The 21,500-nt window shown below is 41.9% G+C and overlaps 2 protein-coding genes across 4 annotated transcripts in view; one reads left to right on the top strand and one right to left on the bottom strand.

The window, feature by feature from the left end:
* WNT3 (Wnt family member 3) overlaps positions 1–5,778 on the top strand; it is a 71,492-nt gene extending 65,714 nt beyond the window's left edge. The window contains exons 4-5 of the mRNA XM_006260394.3: positions 1,864–2,352; positions 3,515–5,778. Of these exons, the coding sequence (XP_006260456.1) occupies positions 1,864–2,343 (480 nt within the window). The 3' untranslated portion in view covers positions 2,344–2,352; positions 3,515–5,778. The remainder of the gene's footprint in view (positions 1–1,863; positions 2,353–3,514) is intronic.
* A 2,392-nt stretch (positions 5,779–8,170) lies between these two features.
* The window catches only part of NSF (N-ethylmaleimide sensitive factor, vesicle fusing ATPase), a 119,526-nt gene continuing 106,196 nt past the window's right edge, over positions 8,171–21,500 (bottom strand). For all 3 annotated transcript variants that reach the window (XM_014594182.3, XM_019492242.2, XM_019492241.2), the window contains exons 18-21: positions 15,872–16,006; positions 14,976–15,089; positions 10,564–10,619; positions 8,171–9,946 (exon numbers count right to left, since the gene is read on the bottom strand). In XM_014594182.3, the coding sequence (XP_014449668.1) occupies positions 9,931–9,946; positions 10,564–10,619; positions 14,976–15,089; positions 15,872–16,006 (321 nt within the window). In that variant the 3' untranslated portion in view covers positions 8,171–9,930. The remainder of the gene's footprint in view (positions 9,947–10,563; positions 10,620–14,975; positions 15,090–15,871; positions 16,007–21,500) is intronic.

The raw sequence follows: 21,500 nt of genomic DNA, 5'->3' as shown, positions 1-21,500 counted from the left end.
CTGTAGTCACTAGAGCCCTCCCTCACTCCAAGTCATCAGACCTAGACTCAAGGACACAAAACATGCAACCCCCAGGAACCTACCGGTAGGACATGGCTTCCACTAGTGCAGTGGCTCTTAACCTTTTTGGACTTGAAGCATACCTCCATAACATCTGTGACTTGAGTGGCACCTCATTTTCAAAACAAATATTATATGCTACAGTAAACAGGGACTGGGCAGTAAGGGGTAGGGGATCATTCAGGCAGAGACAAGCATGAGCCTGGCTTATCTCCTCACACCGTGCACCCTTCAAAGGATCTGGCAGCACCCTGGGCTCCTGGTTGAGAACCACTGCACTAGTGAATACAGAAATCCACTATTGGTTATGCCTTGTCCCCAAATGTTGTCAAAACTATTTCCCACACAATGCACGATGTTGCTCCTGTGCAAGTTTTAATGATACAGCCACAGAAGACAGAAATGCTTGCAAGGAGAGGCGCTTGGATTCATTTAATTCATGCTCTCACTTGACATCTTTTCCTTTACAAGAAACTGGCAGAACCTTCCTAAACCAAAGGCCTCATAACTTTAACAGAAACCAGTGATTTTCTGATCCACACTAAGGTGACTGTTTTGGAGCCAATCTTGAAAACTTACTGCAGTCTCATAACCAGAAACCCTTTTTGATCCAAATCAGCAGATCCAGGAAGCAAAGCAGACTCTGCGTGTAGGAAGGCTGGGAACTGCAGGAGTCTCATCATGTAATCTTAAACTGCTTTGTGCCTTAGTTTTCCCATCTGCATAAGGGGGATAAAATTGACAAACCCATGGGAGTCACAGACCTTTAGCACATATTAAGCACTTGTGTTTCCAAAATGGGAAATGATTTTGCCTTTCACCCTTCACTTATCAAAATTAAGAGTTAGATTATGTGGGTTATTTCTGCCAAATCTAAAATAGGTTTTTAGTACTAAAAAAGTTAATAGTATGGGTCAAAGATGGAGTTCCTCATGTCTTCTAATAGGAGCGCTCAGGTGAGCTACCTTGAGGACAGTCAACATTATCTGCACTTTAGGGCAGAGAAACTCAAAGGGTAAGGCCCACATTTCCAAGAAGGGGTGCAAGTTTCAGAAGTGCTGAGTACCTACAATTCCAGGTGAAGCCAGCAAAAGGCTTGGAGTCCCAGAGTTTTAGGAAAGCAGACCAAAGGCCATCTCTTGTTGGGCATCCCACACAGGGATCAATTTGAAAGTTTCAAGCCGAAACGATTTGTACGAGGACACACAGCAAGCCTGCTGCAGAGCTGGGACTCAGACTCCTACCTCCTTGTCTGCCCCTTATTAGCAAGGCCAAGATCCAACTTGGTGCAGCTAATTTGGACAGCAGCCTTTCTATGATGGGCTAAGTGTACAGGGGTGGCGTGAGGTGGGGTGGGGAGGAAAGGTGGTTAGAAATTTGTCTGCAGTTCTCAAACCTTACTCATATAATAGCATCATAGGAAAGTAGGACTGGAAGGGGCATTACAAAATCATCTAGTCCAGCCCTTGCTCAAGGCAGGATTATCCTTGACTATACCAGCCCAGCCAAATGTCTGCCCAACCTGTTCTTGAAAACTTCCAAGAATGGAGATTCCACAATTTCTCTAGGTAGCCTGTCCCAATGCTCAACCACCCTCATAGTAAAAAAGTCCCTTCTAATTGGCAACCTAAGTTTTCTCTGCAGCAGTTTGAGGCCACTGCTCTTCATCTTGTCCCCTATCACCACAGACCAAAGTTCATGTCCATCCTCAGGTCTAAATGCACGCAGTCACAAAAGGGGGAACACAAAACCAAGTCAGTGGGGGTTAAAGTCTCTGTGCGATTGTATGCTTTTTCTGGACAGACTATCCTGGATCACATGCACCTAAAATGCAAGTGTCATGGCCTCTCGGGAAGCTGCGAGGTTAAGACCTGCTGGTGGGCACAGCCAGATTTTCGGGCTATTGGTGACTACCTGAAGGATAAGTACGACAGTGCCTCAGAAATGGTGGTGGAGAAACACCGGGAGTCCCGGGGCTGGGTAGAAACGCTGCGTGCCAAGTATGCCCTTTTCAAGCCTCCAACAGAGCGGGACCTGGTTTACTATGAGAACTCCCCCAACTTTTGTGAGCCCAACCCAGAGACTGGCTCGTTTGGGACACGGGACAGAACATGCAACGTCACTTCTCATGGGATCGATGGCTGTGACTTGCTGTGCTGTGGACGTGGTCACAACACCAGGACTGAGAAGCGGAAAGAAAAGTGCCACTGCATCTTCCACTGGTGCTGCTATGTGAGCTGCCAGGAATGCATCCGGGTCTACGATGTTCATACCTGCAAGTAAACACCACAGGTAGGTTGCCAGCTGAAAGGAGCTTGTGCCAGAGCAGTAAGGCACTGGGGTCTTTCTCCATACAGCACCCTCATGCTTCAAAAGATGTTATAGAAAAACAAAGCACCTGGCTAGTTATAGCAGAAAGAAACATTTCCTTCAAAACCAACACTAACCACAAGTCTAGTTCTGCAGTCTAGAGCTTTGAGACCAGTCACATCCACCTAGATCTACTGACTAAATCTACGAACTTTTACTAGTTCTGCTCTGTCTGTCATGACAGACAGCATACTCTAGAGATGGGACGGGGGCTGATCTGGATCAACAGGAAATGTATTTACAGAGAAGTGTAAAGATGGTGTTGTACACTGAACACCCACTCAGTGCACTTAAAACACAAGCAGATGCACATGCAAGCAGTTTAACACATGCTAAGTGCCCCATGGCATGACAAAGTTGTTCCCTTTCAGGTGAGGTTTATCTCCTAACATGCACAAACTTTAATAAGCCGCTACATTTCAATGACGTGCAACTTTCACAAGTGAACATGTAACACCACCCTAACAGGTGCCAACTTGAATATATCGCAACATTCCAATTATTTCCAATGGTTGCAAGTGAATGTGTGAGAAGGGCCTAAGTCTAGGGTGTTTGGAGTCAAGACAGCAATGCATTGGGACAATGGCAGAGTCTTCCAGGTATAAGTTGCTCTTATCACACAGCTATGGAGTCTGGATTTGCCTTTTATTATTGCCTAGTATTAAAGGAGGAATGGATTTAACCAAATACAAGGGGAAAAATGTAGGCTTCTGCTTTATAGATCTGTAACTCCTCTGCTGCTCTCAGGTCAGAGTATTCCTGGCAAAGGCTCAAGGCCTTTGATTGAACTAGCTCCTCCTTTCTCCAGCTTCTGCACTTTCAAATTGGTATAAATACTTAGGCTGTGCTAAGAGTCTTGAGATGGGTCAGCACCATCTGCCTTGCCTGGATATTCCATATGGCAGAAGCAAATGATCTAAAAACATACAAATTCTGTGAAGAAACAAATAGTTGGCTCAGGGTTCTCTTCAGCTGGTCTCCTTTGAATTCTGTGCAGTCACTATGGAAAAACAGCTTCTGTTTGAAGCGAGCAAGTGAACAGCAACTGTTGGCTTATTAATTTTGTTTTCCCTTCACCTTAAAGGTTCCTAGAAGCAGGTGAAGCAAATGACTAAGATTCACCCTAATTCCATTGGGAAGAACAGACTCCAGAGCCAAGGCTTGTGCTCATGGTTCCAGACAGAGGACAAATGGACTAAAAACCAGAGCATATGTGGTAAAACCGTGACCCATTAAATGGGAACTTTTCCCTTAACCCCTTTGGGATTCTTTCCATGCTATAGCTGATGTATGTTATTCTTAAGAAGGGGTTACTCTATTTCCAGGTTGTCCAAGGTCTGATCTGTATAAATTCATCCCTTTTCTTTGCACATATTTAAAAAAAAAAAAAAAAAGTTCTTAAAATAACAGTACTACTACCCATTCTACTTGGGCTCATGCCAGCCATCTCCTACTAACAGAGCAATGGGTAATGGTCATCCTACCCCAGTCTGTCATTCAACATACCATATGTTCTCTAATGCTGGGATCTAAAAGACTGGGTGGCAGTAACTATGGAATGGGGGCTCCCTTTGGCTTAGAATTCCTCTTTGGTACTCATCTCGCATCAAACTTATCATAATCAATCCACAACTTTATCCAGCAAAAAGAAAGAATTATAAACATTCAATGTTGATTTAGGGCAGCTGATGCACAATTGATTGCTAAGACCAGAGGTGCAGTGATAGACCTGTCTTCTTTCTATTAGACTAGTGTAGGGCATGGAAACATTAGTAATTTGTTCACATGAGGGCTTCAGCCCAGATGCTAGCACATCTATACCCTTACAGATAGCTTTGAGTTGCATGCGTGACTACATGCATGTTCCATGACATATTACTGCTGGAGACTATTTCAACATCTTTGCAGAAGTCGAGGCATGCAGATAAGATGTTACCTGCACATGGAGTAGCTAGATGGAATGGATCAGAGAGAATTCCTCTGACCTTCCGTTGCACCACATTGCCATGAATCTGAACTAAAACCCTAGGTATCCACAGTACATCAAACCTTGACATTAGAAAGCTTATCTCCTGTTACAGCTGTAGGAGCCTGGTAGATACTCCTGTAATCAAGAAATGGATGATGAGGCACTATGATTTAGCCAGGTTGTACCTCACTGGTAGAACTGCTTTTGCTCTACCTTTTATCCTTCAAACCGATGTTTGGCAAATTGACCAACTTCAACCTTGACAAATTGCCCCAGAAACGATAAAAAAAATAAATAAATAAAAATCTCATTTTAATGCTGAAATAAGTCCCCTTCGCCACTATTTATTTCACAAAAAAACAGTACATTATCTGATCCAGGGCAGTGTAGAAGGGAAGAAATCCAGTTCTCACAGAACATAATAGATGGACACAGTAGATGGCCCACTCATTTCAATTTTGTGGCTGGCCAGATCATCAGACCAAAATCTTTTCTGCTCCTTTAAAAAATCTGCTGCTGACAAAAAACTAGTGGGGCTCCTGCAGGTGTCCTCAAAAGTGACAGTAAGGAGGTGCTTCCCAATGAAGAGCTCACTGATCCCTCTTATAAAAGTTGTATAGTTAGCCTTTAACAGCCTGATGCTTTTCAAGGACTTGTCTGCTCAGGGACATTTTCTGACATAGAAGAAGACTTAGAGCAGGCTGTATATTCCACTACAGCTAAGCAATCTATCTATCTAGAATAAACATCATTTTATTCCAGAAGAGCATGTCCAAATGGGAATATATACTGGAATAGCTATAGTGGAACAGATATAGCTATGCTGGAAAATTCCCTTGTAGACAAGAACAAAGCCACAGGAGTCCAACAACAGTACTTTCTACCTTAAAAAAAGAAAAAAATTACAGGAGTGTTATAAAAATAATCCTCCGTATTTTGGAAATAAACAGCCTTATAATGTGCATTTTATTTAAAAGTTATATGTTAAAATCTTGTGTCTGGGGAGACTTCAAGTACCCAACTTTAAGGAAGAGTCTTTTCTTTTTGTTTTAAATCAAGAAAAAGGTATTTAATAACACATTTATTACCTTGTAATCATTTTCACTGTAGCCAGATATTCTAGCACTGAATGAAAAATCCTTCCCATCAACCTGCTGTATCCAAAGTTTTGTACAAAATTGTAGAAGTTGTTGATTTTTTTTATTTTATATTCAGAAAATTTCTCTTTTTATAAGCCTTATTTATTACACAATGTATATACCTTGGAGTTAACTAAGAGTATATATTATATAAATATATATATTTGGAGAAAAATATATTTCAACTTGCAGTTTTTTCTGTATAAGACATTAAAGAGAAGGTAAATGATCTTAAACTGATTGACTTTGAGAGCCTGTGTGATTTACTGGTTATGAAGCCTTTGTGTTCTTTAAGGCCAGTGCTAAATTGTATCTGCAGGAGAAGCCAACTCTTTAGACAGGTAGCTGCATGAAAACATCACCCCATCAATTAAGACCAATAAAGTGATGCTAAAGAGAACAATCTACCATGGTGGTAGACCTTACTGAGATCCCCTCAACTCTGTCTCTATGGTGAAATTTCACAGATAAAGACCTGTAAGTAAGATAAATTGATCTTATTTAGTAACCTCAAGTGGCAAACAGATTAAACCTGTGCAGCAATTAAGTGTATAGACTGCTCAAATTCATAGATTCATAGGGCACCTATACACGTGATGAAGCTCTGTTCCAACGCATGATAATTAATCGAGTCTGCTGAAGTGTGCTAATTAGAGTGCCAGCAGCCTCTGCATAACATGTATTCAGCGCCCCTGCTTTTCAAAATGGTGGTGGTGGTGGTACTCTAACTGAAGCTTGAACAAGCTATTTTGAAGCACGAGAAGCTGAATACCTGACGCTGCAGACACTTTAATTAGAGCAGCTCTCAGAGCCACTCTAATTAAAGCAAACCCCTTGCACCCCAGAGCACATGTATAAATGTCCATAGAGCTTAAGGTCAGCAGGAGCCATTAAATCACTGTTTTGAGCTCCTTTATATCTGAAGCCAGAGAATTTCACTTGTTTACCCTTGTTGGTGAGCTCCTTACTGGTATCTGACTTAAAGCATATTTTCAGGGGGGAGGGGGTGGGAAAGAGAGAGAGTGCATGAGAGAGAGCACATGCGAAAGCCCACCATTTGCCTTTGGTGGTTTGCTCCTGAGGTTCAGCAGCTTCAAAGTTAAACATTTTCCCTGATTTCTCATGTGACTGTCTCTGGTTTTTGACTTCCAGCCATTAGTCCCTGTTTTGCCTTTCTCTACTTGACTAAAGAATCCTTGAATTCTAAAGAACCTGTGCATCTTTTCTCTGTAATGAAGCAGCCTACTGACCTTCTTTTGGATAAACTAGACTGACTTCTAAGGCCAGGTACAGACACTACACTTTTACCAGGATAAGTGATCGGAAACTAGTTTATACCCTTAACAGAAGCTCGGCACACAAAACCGGTCTATATCCATAACAGAAGATCAGCGCACAGAAACTGGTTTAAAAATGGCAGAACTCAGTCTAAGATTTGCACCCCCAGTCAAAAGGTGAATGTGCATTCTGTTCACCATCTAAACTCTGCCTAATTTTTGCAAGCCTTTTCTGCACCCTCTCCCATTTTTCAAGATCTTTTTTCCAATGATGACACTCAAAGTAGATATAGTATTCCAGTATCAGTTTCACCATAGTCCTATGCAGAGGCAAAATCATCTGTACTTTCAACAACAGCATGAGCCCTTTTTACCACAGAATTGTACTGGGAGCCCACATCAAGTTGTTTGTCCACTTCAATCCCTTAAGCCTTTCAGTATCATGTTCTCTTGAGTACGTTCCTTCATTCTGTAAAGATAGCCTGCATCCATTTTTCCTAGCTGCATCTGTTGCTATATGACTGTATGGATTATTTACCATTTTGCAAATCTGGGCATCCTCTGCAAGTTATCAGTAGCGATTGTATATTTATATCCAGATCATGGGTGAAAACACTAAATAGCATCTGGCCTAGGACTGGTCCCTCTAGAACCACTACACACACTAACAGGCTATGATGATTCCTCATTTACAAGTACTGTTTGAGATCTGTCAGTTAGCCAGTTCTTAATCCATTTAACATGTGCTTCAATGCTATTGTATAATGCTATTTTTCTAAAATCAGAATGTCATGCAGTATTAAGTCAAACACCTTACAAAATTCTAAGCCTATTATATCTATGCAGTTGCCTATATCAACCATACTTGTAATCTCAAAGAATGAAATCAGGTTTGTTTGACAAGACCTATTTTCCATGAAACCATGCTGACTGGCATTAATTATATTCCTATCCTTTACTACTTTATCAACTGAATCCTCTATCAGCTTTTTTCTTAATTTGCATGAGATGTCAGGCTAACCAGCTTATATTAAGCAGGTCTTCCTGCTTCTGTCTTTTGAACACTGCTATAACTTTAGCATTTCTCCAGTCTTTTGGACTCCCCCCCACCTCTATTCAAAGATTTGCTAAATACTAAGTTTGTTGTGGGGGAGGGAAGTGATTTTTCTCAGCCAACTCTTTTGGGACTCTTGTATGCAAGGAAGCAGGGCCTGCTGGAGTTAAAAATATTTACTGCTAGGAGATATTGTTTGACATCCTCCTTAGTACTGGCAAGTACTTCTTCACCATTACATGTGTCCAGGTCTTGACACAGGCCCACTCCTCCACCAAAAGACAATTCAATCTACTGAGTCTTTCCAGGTATTTGTGCCTTTTATTGCATCCATTCATTTGCATTTAAATCATATATTTACGCTTCTCAATACAGCTTTGGACAAAAGAAACACAATAAAAATTTTTACATCATTTATTCTGAGACATAAGTTAATGTGTGCTGCTTTCACCAGCGCTGGGGGAAGAAGGGAACAAATGAAAGTTGCAAGATCATACACAAGGGGGAGAAGGTATACTGGCCACTGGAACTCACAAGTCACCATAATATAACACCGCTGACTGAGGGAAAATAAATCAAGGAGAAGAGAGGCTAATACACACAACCAGGTTCTCTGACTCCACTCTAAATACACAGCAGGGTCTAGAGAATGGTTTGCCTTCAACCAAGGGGCCAAAGGACATTCCCAGAGAAGGAGGGTGCTCTGAACCTCTTTGGGTTTTTGAGTTGCTAGCTCTTGGCAGCATGCCTAGGCAGCTTAGGAAGTCACACTGGCTTTAAGTTCCTGCAGATGGCTTTGATTGCTTGCCTCACCCAGCTGAGGGTGAAGAAAATGTAGCAGCATGCTCCACACACCGGTACAAAATAAGCTGAGCTAAATTTAACAAGAGAAGAGCATTCTCACTCAGTTCTCAGCAAAACACATCCAGGGCTCATCTTGGCTAGGTGCTATATAGCCAAGGTACATTCCTTTATTTCAGTACAAGAATGGAAACTTGTGACTGCACTGGCAACACATTTCCTGCAGAGTACACAAAGCTTAGTAAGGAACCCTGCTTTGCAAGGGAAGAAAGACAGCATGACTGTTTTCAGCCCTAGCAGCTCACCAGGAAAGCAGAATTTGAATATACTAATTAATACCAGTGCGAGTCACAAATATTGCAATCACAATTATTTTAAATAACATTTTGAATCTCAATTGACATTAAGATTCTAAAGTTTTCTACACTGAGAAAAATTCTTTCCAGCTTTATAAATATTGGATCTTTTTAAATTTGTGCATCTACTCACAGCAGGGCCCCTGCTTTGATCAATACATATCACTGCCTCCTCCAGTCACTACTGGTGGCAGCCAGAGACTCTCCAACTGGGCCACAAAAGTACAATGTCAAGAGGAAAAGGGGTGTAACCTCTAGGATATCACTGAGCCTTGCTTTTGATGGCAGTGTGACTACAGTACCTTGCATTTAGGAATCATCACAGAAAAGCCAATCCTAGTTCTTTGTTTGCCCAAAACAGCTGTTTAATGTTATGGTATTGTCTATGTGGATTGATAGTCAATCTCATTAGAGCATACAAGACAACTATAGAGAAAAGCATTTACTGTCAGAATGGGGATATCACAAACTAGCATTTCAATACACCCAGACTTTACCAAAGTAGGTCAAAAGTAGGTCTTATTTTCCTATAGGAAGAGTATCACATTATGATATTAACGTAATGCTGGACATAAATGAGTTTTAGCTTCAAGACTTAAAGGGCTGATAGGGCATTTCTCCCATGCTAAACCAGAGCGAGAATGCACCCTAGCCTGCACAGAAACAAAAGCACAGAATTCTAAAAGGAGACTGAACCTTCCACAAGACATCAAAATATTTAAGACACTGAATAAAAGAGGACATTGTATTGCACTAAACATGCAAACTGCAAGTGGGTTTTTTGAAGGTGGGTGAGCATTTTGCTTTATCCAGCGTGTTGTACAGATGAACAAAGATCCCAGTGTGTATTCTCTTGCTTGGTCACTTCCACAGCCACTGATCTCTGCGTATGGTCCATCTTCACTCAGCCAAGTAGATTACTATAAAACAGATCAAAACCATTTGAAAGAGATATCTGAAGCAGCTCAGGTGCACACTGAAACACCTAGAGTATACACAAATGCCTGACAGTCCTGCAAACTTCTACCCCTCAGCACAGAGACTGCACTGTGTGCATTTGAGTAGGCTTTTGGGAAGTCAGGGTGTCAACATTGGGCCTAGCCGTATTTCCAGTTATTTCATGACAGGGCACTTCTTCTGCATAAGGTGGGAAAAGGGAGACAATACTGTGGCCAACAGGTAGCAACCCAACGTTAGATGGACACATGGGGGTTACAGCTGATTTTCTATAATTAAAAAACCCCAACAAACAAGCAAAAAAACCCCAAGTCACGGTCCTAATCTCCAATCAATAAGCAAGTAAAGAAACCGAGGTAATCAAGAAAAGGATAGGATTAAAATGTATTTAGAGGTCTTTACCAGCACTGGGAAATCACTTGTATTGCAGTAGGTGGAAAAAGTTCTAAAAGGAAGTTTCAGAAAAAAATCTCATTGATGTTCAAGAGCCCAACACTTGCCTCAGATGCTTGCAAATATCCATGTATCTGAGGATGGAATGGCATTTAAAATTCTCCTTTAAAATATGGCCACTACTTACGCCCCTTCTTCTCTCAGGAGTGCCAGAAATTTTCTTGCACGGTACTCTGGATCCATCTACACACAAAACAAAGGCAGCCTGAAATTAGCAGGGAGGCACTCTCTTATACAGTATACAGAATCAAATACTATTCAGAGTCCTTATGTTTCATTCCAGATCTTTGACAGTAATTTCTAATAAAGTCTACAGATAAAGCAGATTAGTGGAATGGTAAATAATTAAAGGCCAACTTATTTATATAGAGGAATTTGCATCATTTAGCAATTTAGACTCACTTGAGCATGCATTTCAATTCAACTATAGTCTAAGCTGCATATATCAGGCTCGTTTGGCAGCCATGAAATGCTCAACATGAGCACTGTGTACCATAAGGCTGAATGCTTTTTTCTCAGGTATATGTCTGCTCCTGCAGCCAACTTGCAGACTATGGGGACAAATGACTTGATTGTCTGCCAGTGCTCTGAAGAATAAAATAAACCTTAATGAGGTATAAACAGCTTGGCACAAGCTTAGTGCTCCCCTTTAAGTAATAAGGAAAGTAGCAGTAATAAGATATGAACTACTAAGCCACACTGATCCAGTGCAAATAACCTGGAACACTATGGATTGGATTAAGCTGGTAGCCTTAATAATAAGAAATTAATGTGATTTTCCCAAATATCTGATTCCATTTGCATGATTTAAATAGCAGGCCATGTCACTCATGGGTCTTAAGGGGCCTACATTTTAACTGAAAAGCCATAATCCAGGAACCAACCATGTATGTCACAATTTTAGGACAAAGACATCTATCTGGGAGAGTAGCAACTTGGAAAAGGCCTTAAAGAACATTTTAGAAACCAAACAACTGCACAGTACAATTAAGGGGCTAAGGGGGCAAACGCAACCCCTACCTCTAAAATGAGGTGGCGGGTAGAAAGCTGGTATTGACACCATGCACGGTACTAGCAAGAAAAAATTATGGAGTTTCCTGTTTCCAAAAGCAAGTTGACAAGCTGAAAAACAGGACAGGGAGGAGCTACCAGAATGTTTCAAGCACTGGAAACCTCCTGGTTCAAGTTAACTCGCAGTCCTCCAGCATCCCAGGATGCTCTGCATCCCTGGGCTATGCTGCCTGCTCCAGTGGAACAGGAACTGCCTTGCCTTCCTGCTCCTTAGCCTACTTCCTGCCTGTGTCCATTAGGGGACAGGGGAACAGACCCCCAAACCTCCCTAACTAGAAATGACACAGCACAAGTTGGGGGGGGAGGGGGGAGAAGCCCCTGTGGTAGGTCCTTTTCAGACCTTCGGCAGCCCTCCCCCTTCCCAGCAACTGATTGCTTTGGCAGCTGCCATAGGAGGGAGGGAAAAGTCCTTTGGGCTAGGTGCCTACCCATGTAGCCCTGCATGGGGACACCAAGGTGCCCCTGTCTTGGGGGTCTTCCCCCTACCCCAGCCCAGAGTTCTCCCAGCCTGGGGCAACCCACAGGAGTGAAGGGGAATTCTTCTCCTCCCAAACCCCAGAGCTGCTTACCTTAACCCTTGCAAGTCTCAGGCAGCCTCAGAGCAGAGGGAAATTCTTCTGCTCCTACCCAGATGGTTTTGCCTGATCTGCTTTGAGTCTGAAGCAGAACTAACGCAGGGGAGCACAGCAACTTCCCTCTGCTCCCTGGGCTATCCACAAGACTCACAGGAACTAAGGCAAGCAGCTCTGGGGTTTGGGAGGGGAAAAACTGCCCTCAGCTGCCTAAGCTGCCCCAGGCTCAAGGACCCTGGGGTGGGGTAGGGGGAAGCCCACCAAGGTGGGGACTCCCCATTGCCCTCATGTTGGGCTGTACAGATAGGTACCCAGCTGGGAGGACTTCTCTCTCTCTCCTGGGCAGTGGCTGGAGCAAATTAGCAGCTGGGAAGGGGGGGGGGGGGAGAATTCCCTTCAGCTCCCCAGGGCTGCCTGGGGGCTGGGGACCCCAGGCTGGGGAAACCCCCTGAGGGTAAGGCTCTCCCAAGGTGGGCCAGCACCCAGGCAGGGGGCTCCTTAACTCCCTGTGGGGGGACAACAGCGGGTTGGGGACAAATGGCTGGGCTGGCAGTGGCCAGCAGCCTAGGAGATGTGCTCTAGCACCCCTGTTTACTGGCCTGGGTCAGTGCAGGCCTCCCTCCACCTTACCCAATTGAAAACTGAATGTCAGCTCAGTTGATTAGCCATTCAACCTACGCAACTTAGAGGAAGCTACCTAGATTGAATCGATTCAGCCTCAGGCTTTTTGACTGCCTGGACTTAGCCCTTGAGATGAAGAACTGCAATCTACTGAACATACTACAGCAAGGGCAGGCAATTATTTCGGGTGGAGGGCTGCTTACTGAGTTTTGGCAAGCCATCTAGGGCTGCATGACAGGCAGCCAAGGGCAGATAAATATTAACTTTCTAAATATTTTAGGGGCCCCACAGGCCAGATGGAATGGCCTGGAGGGCTACATTTTGCCCACCCCTGTACTAGAGAGACTTATGAGGTGATTTGATCAGTTTATGAATACCTACAAGGGTAAATGACTTCCAATAGATCACATAGATCGAGCAGAAGAGCGGCATAACTACACCAAGTGATTGGAAGTTGAAGCCAAACAATTTCAGACTACAGGAAGGTGCGAATTTTTTCTGCAGTGAAGTTAACCCACCAATGTAACCAATTATCAAGAAACATGAGAGATTCTCCAGCACTTAAAAGTTTCTAAACTGGGATTAGATTCTTTGTAGAAGTGCTGCACTCACACCAAGCTCAGAGGTACAGGCCTGAGGCTTCCCTTCACTTATAAGCAATGGAATGTCAATGGAGAAGGCCAGATAAGATCATCATTATGGTGCTTAATATTTATGATCATGACCAATCTCTAATCTCTTGTGAACATACAAAAGATTAGCTGCATTTAGAACAATTAAGTGCATCAGAGGAGAGTGAACAGCTCGGACTTGCAATGGAGTATATACATGAAGTGATTAGAACCCAAGGTATAACACTTCTGACTTCCCTTACAGTTGGTCCATCAGGTTTTGGAATCATCTACAGAATGAGCAATTCATTAATAATAACAAAAATAACTTGAAATGCTTGAACATGTACTTGGATTGCAACAAACAAACCTGACTTTTGAAACATTCCAGGACAGCAGCCTGCTTACTAATGATAACCTGACCCTCCAGCAACACAGCTTGCCATCTTGGCATGCACCTGGGGGAAAAACTGGGTGCAATTTTATTTCCACCTTCACCCCAGTCTCAGAATGGCCCTTGATCTTTCACCCTGGAGCATTAAGAGCATCAGTGTCCAGGGAAAAGTCTAATAAAAGAAATAAATAACTATTCTGAAAAGAGAAATAGGGGACTGTATTGTCAAGGGTATTTTGCAAAGTGAAACTGGCTGCAACTGAGCCAGTCAATCCCTGCAGGTCTGCACTGATTAAATACATTTAGTGTATGTGAGCAATGACTTACTGACTTGCCTGTAGGTATGGAATTAAGAGTCAAGGGAAAGAGAGGAAAAAGTAATCTAGATAAATGACTTTATTCCCTTAGGTGACATCCAGTCAGAGCAGATCCTTAGTGCTGTGCAAGTTTTAACAGACTTGAGAATGGTGAACAGAAAGGATACATGACTTATATGCTACTAAAGTACATGCCTCTTCACTTATGCTCAGCCTCTCTTAAGAATTGCTAAAAAATAGTTCACTCACCTGCACCAAATCCATCTGATGTGAAAGAAGAGAAGGTGGGGGAAGGGCTCACATGGAAAAAGGTGATGACACCTCAGCCACTGAGGATTAGGCACAAATGCTACACCCTCTCTCTTTTTTTTTGGTCTACTCTACACATACTGTTGAGCATGAGCTTGATGACTGGCTTGCAGGCACAGGAGATAAAGGGTGTGGGGGGAGGGAGTGTTAAGCGCCACATATTTGTACTCTATGCAATTATTTCCTTTTAAGTGCTGAAAGTGGAAAATAAAGAGAAGAGCAGCTGGACGGTCTGACAGATTTATTTTCTTTCAGGGAAAGAGCCTATACACCTGCATAAGCACCTTTTTCATGACCCCCACCCCAAATTATCATTATCTGCAATCTTAAATGCATTGCTTGTGCAGTAGAGAAGGCAGTTCATGAAAGGCACATTTCCAGTTTCTCTGGTTGGCAGATGCTCCTCTTCTTCAAACTACAATTTTCCATAACCTATGAGCCAGGGTTTTTTTTTGTTTTTTAAAGACCTCAAGTCAATTGAGTCCAGGTGATCTCTTTGTTGACTGGAGCTGAACACTGTTATAAGGGTATCTGAAATGTGACATTCAAAGCACAACTGACCCAGATACAGAGGTAAAGGCCTGTAGAAACCTTAAGAATGTTCTAGTCATACCAATATACCTTGCAAGCAAAAAGTCTCTTACCTGTAGTGACATCTCGATCAACATTAGCAGCTTCTTGATGCCAATCCAGACTTTCTTCCCTTTGACTTGCTGTGCAATTGTGCTGCGCTCTTTATCTTTGAAGCTCCCCAGAAGCTGAAAATAAAATCATAAGGCAGCTAGAAACATTAGAAAGGCAACTGCGCCAGTCATACTGGTGCAGACACAGTGAAGAGTTAAAAAATATTCCTTAGCTTAGTCTTGAAAAGAGGTAAGGACTAATGCCTGGATGTGGGATATTAAACAGTACATTTCCCTGGTTCTTTCACAGCATAACTGTTTGAACTAACAGGATAAACAGCTGATCTTTGACTGATTTGCTTTCTGAATATTATTTCCTACACTAGTTTTCCCTATGCAGTGTTAGGTGCTAGAGCAAACTTGAAAAACTCATACAGAACCAACCACACACACACTACTTGCCTACCTCTGTTCAATGAAAATAGAAACGCTAATGATTTTACTTGCCTATGTGAAGTATAAATTTTGCAAGGCTGTGCTATAGCTCTGGATGCAAGGTTATTGGTAGCACCATCAATAACTACCACAAACTATGGTCCTATGCAGCATGGGTCCGGAACCCACCTTGGGCTCGTATCTGCGTGCAGCTCATCTGTAGAACGCTGCACACCCCTCATTTGCCATAATTGACGTAATGGAAGTTCAGTGCCTCACAGAATTGGATTCACTACATTCAACAAAACCTGGTATTGTGCCATTATATCCAAGTCAGCAAATGCAGATCTGCTGCACTGTCCCTTACAGGCAGCTTTTATAGTTCATTAAGTCCTCTGCTGCATGGAGTTATTCACACCACCAGCTGGGAGGACTTTCAGGTAATCTCTTAGCTTGCTTGTCATTCACGAGCTTCTCCTCACCTCCAAGGCCTCCATCAGTTGTTCCCCTGTCACGATGTTAGGTACATGGATGGTGGTGCTGAAAGCATCCAGCATCTCCATTTCCTGCAGGACATCTTTGCGGCTGGTGGTTCCAATGATTAGAAGTTTACGACCCTGTTCATAAAAAGAGGAAGAAAATCTGAGAACAGGAAGAAGCACAGGAATCAGCATTGGGGTATTTAGGTAAAATTCAAGGAAAACAAACTCCTTTATAGAGCAAATGAAAAAATGTTGTTTGAGATGAGGAGAAAAACCATATTTAGCACTTAAATTCCTCAGCATACCTTTTTACAAAACTACGCACAAGGCCAGTGAAAAGTAGTTAGACTATGGAAATTATACTGTTTCATGACTATCACTACAGGGGCCTTCTGACAAGTAAAGCCCCATCCATGATCCATTGCATCTCAGTTTTTTTCTGCTAAAATAGCCTTCAGTGACAGAGGGGCTGGACACAATACACATTTATACCGGTGTAACCAGAAAACCAACGTGACAGGCAGTCTTACCCATGTAGTCAACTAGAATCCTGTGAAGTTGTTCCAGGAAAAAAAAAATCAGGGGTAAAACTACAGTAGTGTAAGTAGCTCTAGTGCAGTTGTACAGCATTTGCTCCTATTATGGGTTACCCATTTACTTAATACAAACAGGTTCCCCCCGCCACCCAACAACCACGCTCTGTAACAGGGTCCAAGGTAAAAGGTACCCTGGGAGAGTTGGTCATTTGTCCACTCTGAACAGTGGAAGAGTTTATACAAAACCAATGTAAAATGACAAGTGCAAGTCTGCAATGTATCCAGGCTCTGGTCGTTATTTAAAATTCAGAATTAACTCCCACTGAGCAGAGCTGGGAGATGCATGTTTTTCAGAGCAACAACTTCTACCTCCAGATCACAGGGCTCATGTAGCATTGTGAGGAGCCCTGTAGCATAAACAGGAGTTACAATTGATTTCAGTGTCTGTCACTGATTTTCCCCAAAATCTCCCCTCTAGCCACGAAAGCCGAGGACAACAGTGGCTCCATTCCGTGCCAGGGATGATATGCTAGAACTTCTCCACAATCTTTTCTTTAAACACTAATTTTCCCATCCATTGCGAGCAGCAGACAGATATTCACTGTTACTTGACAAGAATGACTTGTTTTATTCGCTGTCCAGAGAATACTTCTAATGGTCACTCTGGGATCAGGGTAGGAGAGTGGAGACCACAAGTGCCATATCTATATGCTAGAAGCACATCTCAAACCTAGGCAGGGCAAAACTATATTTTAATATCCATTAGATGATCAGCCCTAGGGCTTGCCTTAACCAGCTAACATATTAGAACTACAACTTTTCCATTCCATGTCAGATTAGCTTGTTAACCAACACATCTTAAACATCTGATTCTTAAAAATATACTCTACAAAGTAAGCTGTGAGACATGCACATTCCACAGACTTTTTGTTAACAAGAGAAGTCACGCATACGAATGTTCCCAGAGAACTAAAAGGTTTATAAACAGTGTCAGCACACCAGGCTATCCAAATAATTTTGGTTAATTGGGGACTCTGTTTTAAGTATTCAACCTGCTCCACTCATCAACTAACTAAAGAGCAATACCTAGAATTAAGGGACATATTCATCTGTGAGCATCTCAGGACTGAAGCAAGAATCCGCCTCCCCACAGGTTGGTGTTATATTGCTATGTACCTGCAGACTCAATGATCACTTCAGAGCAAAATTCAAAAACTTATGGAGTGTGAACAACCCTTAAAACCGTTCATTTTAATAATATTTCTAGTTACCAACAGAATTACTTAAGGTAGAATTTGGCTGGCAGGCAGAAGAGAGCATGTACTTAGTGGACAAGCAATCTTGATAACCATAGGGCTGAATTTTAGATACTGAGCAACTGCAACCTGCCATTAGCTTGCACTGGAATTCAGGGATATAAGCAAGTTGCAGTGGTAGCTGAATTCCAGTGGTAGCTAACACACACACACTGCTTATAATGTATACATATATACCCACACACCTATACATATAAAAAAAACCCCAGCTTATACAGAACATGGAGGAAAGCTGGTCATATAAGGTGCAACTAAGAATGATTAAACTTTTGACTAGCTGGAATGACCAATCTCAGGATGTATTATAATTCATATTATTTTGGACAAGGCTGTTGGATAACCCCTTCAACTTTCCTGCTTCCTCCATACTTTTCCTTTAATATTTAAAAAACACAGAAAACATGAGACATAGCAAAATGTCATATTCAGCTATCACTAGTTCTAGCCCAAAACAAACAAGGATCTTGAACACTGAAGAAGGTTAAAGAGGTACTAATTACTGCCATGGACTTGTCAATAATATACCTGTTGGCACAGTCATATTTTGAGGTCTAGGCCTTCTTTCAATGCCTCTTGCAAGCATATGGATACATTTACTATGAGATAGCGATATGACTGCATAATTTCAATAACCGTCTCATGAATGCCAGTGTGAACACACCGCTGGGACATGCATACATCTCTTAACCAGTTTCTCCCCTTTTCATCACTTCTGCTTCAGTTAAATTCAGAGATTACAAGCTCTTTGCAGAAGCATCTGTGTTCTCCAAAATACTCAGTACACAATTAGGCAATGTCTTTCAGCAGCTTTTGTGAACCTCTTGTTTTCAAATGGTTCACACAAAATGTTCATTATTATACATATCTCTTTTGTATCACAGCCTAGCTGTGACCAGCAGCAACAGCCAGGTATACCCAGGCTCTCTTCTAGACTCTGCTTTCAATTTCCTGTACATCCCTAGACAAGCATCTCTTGGAGTCTTAGTCTAGCCCCAAAAGGTGAGTTCATTTTATGAAGGTTTTTTCAGAACCTCTGAGGAAAGGATGAAAACCATTATAATTTGAACATATCTCCACTGAAGAGAGAAGTCTTTTCACACCAAACAGGCTTATTTTTCCACCAACTACTATTTTACTTAATTCATTTTCATATTTTAACAGATTAGATTCCTCCCCTGGCTGATGAAAGATTGGGAAATACAGAGACTCGTAACTATCTGAGGAGCTAATTTCAGTTTTGCTTTTAGTGTTGTTAAACAAGAGTAACGCAGTACAAGGAAGGTCATGACCCAGGGCAAACACGTCTCGACTTGTAAGATATGATCTTCAGAAGTGCACAAAGGCATTACCATATGGTTATTCATATGCACTTTTTTTTTTTTTTTTTTTTAAGATTACTTATCTAGAGCTTTCAGGAAGAAAATATATTTCATCTACATTTGTAAAACAAGTTTAATCCCCAGCTAAAATAGGTCCTACATGTGCAGACTAAAAACATAAGGAATGTCCAACTGCATTTAAGTGGGACTGAATCTTCACTCCTGCAAGAGACAGCACAGGTAAAAAAAAAATTAAAGTGAGAAAGACTGGCCACCAAATCAGTCAGGTGTTTATCCTTCAGCTAAAGCACTTAGAGAGAGACTGAAAAGAATAAAAGAAACTAAGAGACATCTAAGCCTTTTGCTACACAAAGACAAGACTAATCCTTGCCCCTTTTGTGGGTCTCAGTTCTAATAAAACAGATTTTAAACAAAGGCCTGGAAGCTGTATGATGCATTCAGTCTTAAAAAGGAAACTTAAATCACCCCCCACCACGAACCACAAAACATAATATTCAAATGATGCAGAGGGCCCCTGATACTGTCCCAAGATGGCAGTTTCAGAGTCAAGACTGAACATGTGTCCTCAACTTGCTTAAAACACGCAAAACATGCTTGGAATAGAAGTAAGGCAGGAACACAGACTCAATCAAAATCTGCAATACTTGGGGGGGGGGGGGTGCAGGATGGAGGCCACAGACAGAATTTCCATCCAACTTTCGTTGCCTGTATTAAACCTTAGCCTTTGTATGTACAGATCCAGACTCCTGGATGCCATCTGAGCAACTACAAAAACCTTCCAGATCAGTAGAACAGACTAACTGAATTCAGGCAGGAGATTCATCATAGGTCTAGATCAAAGCAGTTTATGATAGAGGTAAATCAGTCATGGAAATTAAAAGTTAGTTGCGGTAACTGTAGCATGCAAATTAAAAAAAAAGAAAAGACAGGAAAATGTCAAAGAAAGCAGACACTTTTTTAGGAAAAAATTTGTTTAATCCAAAACTCAAAATTTCAACAAAAGTTTAAAAGGCTTCAAGACACTCCCCCCCCCCCCCCCCCCAAAAAAAAAAAACCCCAAAAAATGATGACAAACCCTAGTAACAAGTTCAGGAGGAAGCTGAGGAAAGAATGGGAGAAACAGACAAAGACAACACTGGAGCCTGAGCTAGATCCTTACCAGGTACGGAAGAGTAAGCTCTAAGCTAAACTTGTCTGAAGCTTTTTTCTCAGAGTTTTGGAGTCTTTTTTCAACTGAACCAAATACCAAAGGAAGGATGTTCCGGAAAAGATCATGCAACTATGAGAAACCTACTTAAGTTTTTCCATTAGTTTCTGCAGCAAATCTCCTGCAGTCTATGTTCCTCTGAGATAATAAGGCACTGTGATGTGTTAGTACTTCATGATAAGGGTTAATTAGATAACACAAAACGAGGATATTGCCAAGTCCACTTCTAACCAGTTACTACAGGTCAAAGCACAGGAAACACCATGGTCTGACCCTCAGAGGAGCCGACTGTTCAACTTCCCCTGACTTCAGTGTTAATCATTTTGGGCACTCTGAACTCAGATTGATGCACCGCCCAGAGAAAAACCTCATAAGGGACCAAATCTGCTACATGCAAGTTATATAGGTTCCCACTGTCAGGTCTCCTGCTTTAGAGATTCGTTACAGAGAAGAAAAAAATCCCCCAAAATTCTTGCCTGTTACTGATTTCCTAGACAATCTCAGCTACAACAGCTCTCTAACTGTACCACTTAAAATTTGGCTACTACTGAAAAGTAGCAGCTGTTTAAACACTACAGAGCATTACTAAGTACAGTGTAAGACACCTCATCACTTAGAAGGCTTGTAGTCTGAAAACCTCAGTTCTTTTCCTCGCTCTGCCTCTGGATAACTTTGGGTATGCCTTTTTGCCCTATTCTCTCTTTGCCGCAAATGGCCCATCAATATAATGGAGATAATACGTAGCTAGATTTGTAAAGCACTTTGAGACCCAAGATGAAAAGGGGCGATTATTTTCAAAATTATTTCTTCAGAAGAAATGGAGATTTTTCAGTGTTCATCATGCTATTTTACTGACTTCAATGAAATTGTATACAAGTTACATGGGGGCTCTGCTATACACAAGGATTATTTACATTCTCAAGAGAACAAAACAGGGCTCCAAAGTATGTAACAAATTCAACAAATCCTACCATTCCCAGGATTCCCAGGCCCAACTGAGGAGTTGTAGCTACATTACAGCTGGGAAACAGTAGAGAGGAAAACAAGCTAGGGCATTTTAAGCTTCTAGGCTGGATTGTGAATAAAAACTATTTGCTCTTGTTTGGTCCTCACAGCTTTTTAATATGGATTAAGGGGTGACTGTAATCCTTCCAATGATAGGGACTAGGGAGGTCACATAGTAAGGTAGACCCTGCTTTCAGGTGTACAGATATAAACCCAGAGTAATTC

The sequence above is a fragment of the Alligator mississippiensis genome, chromosome 4 (genome assembly GCF_030867095.1).
Source record: "Alligator mississippiensis isolate rAllMis1 chromosome 4, rAllMis1, whole genome shotgun sequence".
Classification (NCBI taxonomy): Eukaryota; Metazoa; Chordata; order Crocodylia; family Alligatoridae; genus Alligator; species Alligator mississippiensis.
Note: the sequence above shows the minus strand (reverse complement) of the source record. Positions and strands in the feature narration are given on the sequence as shown.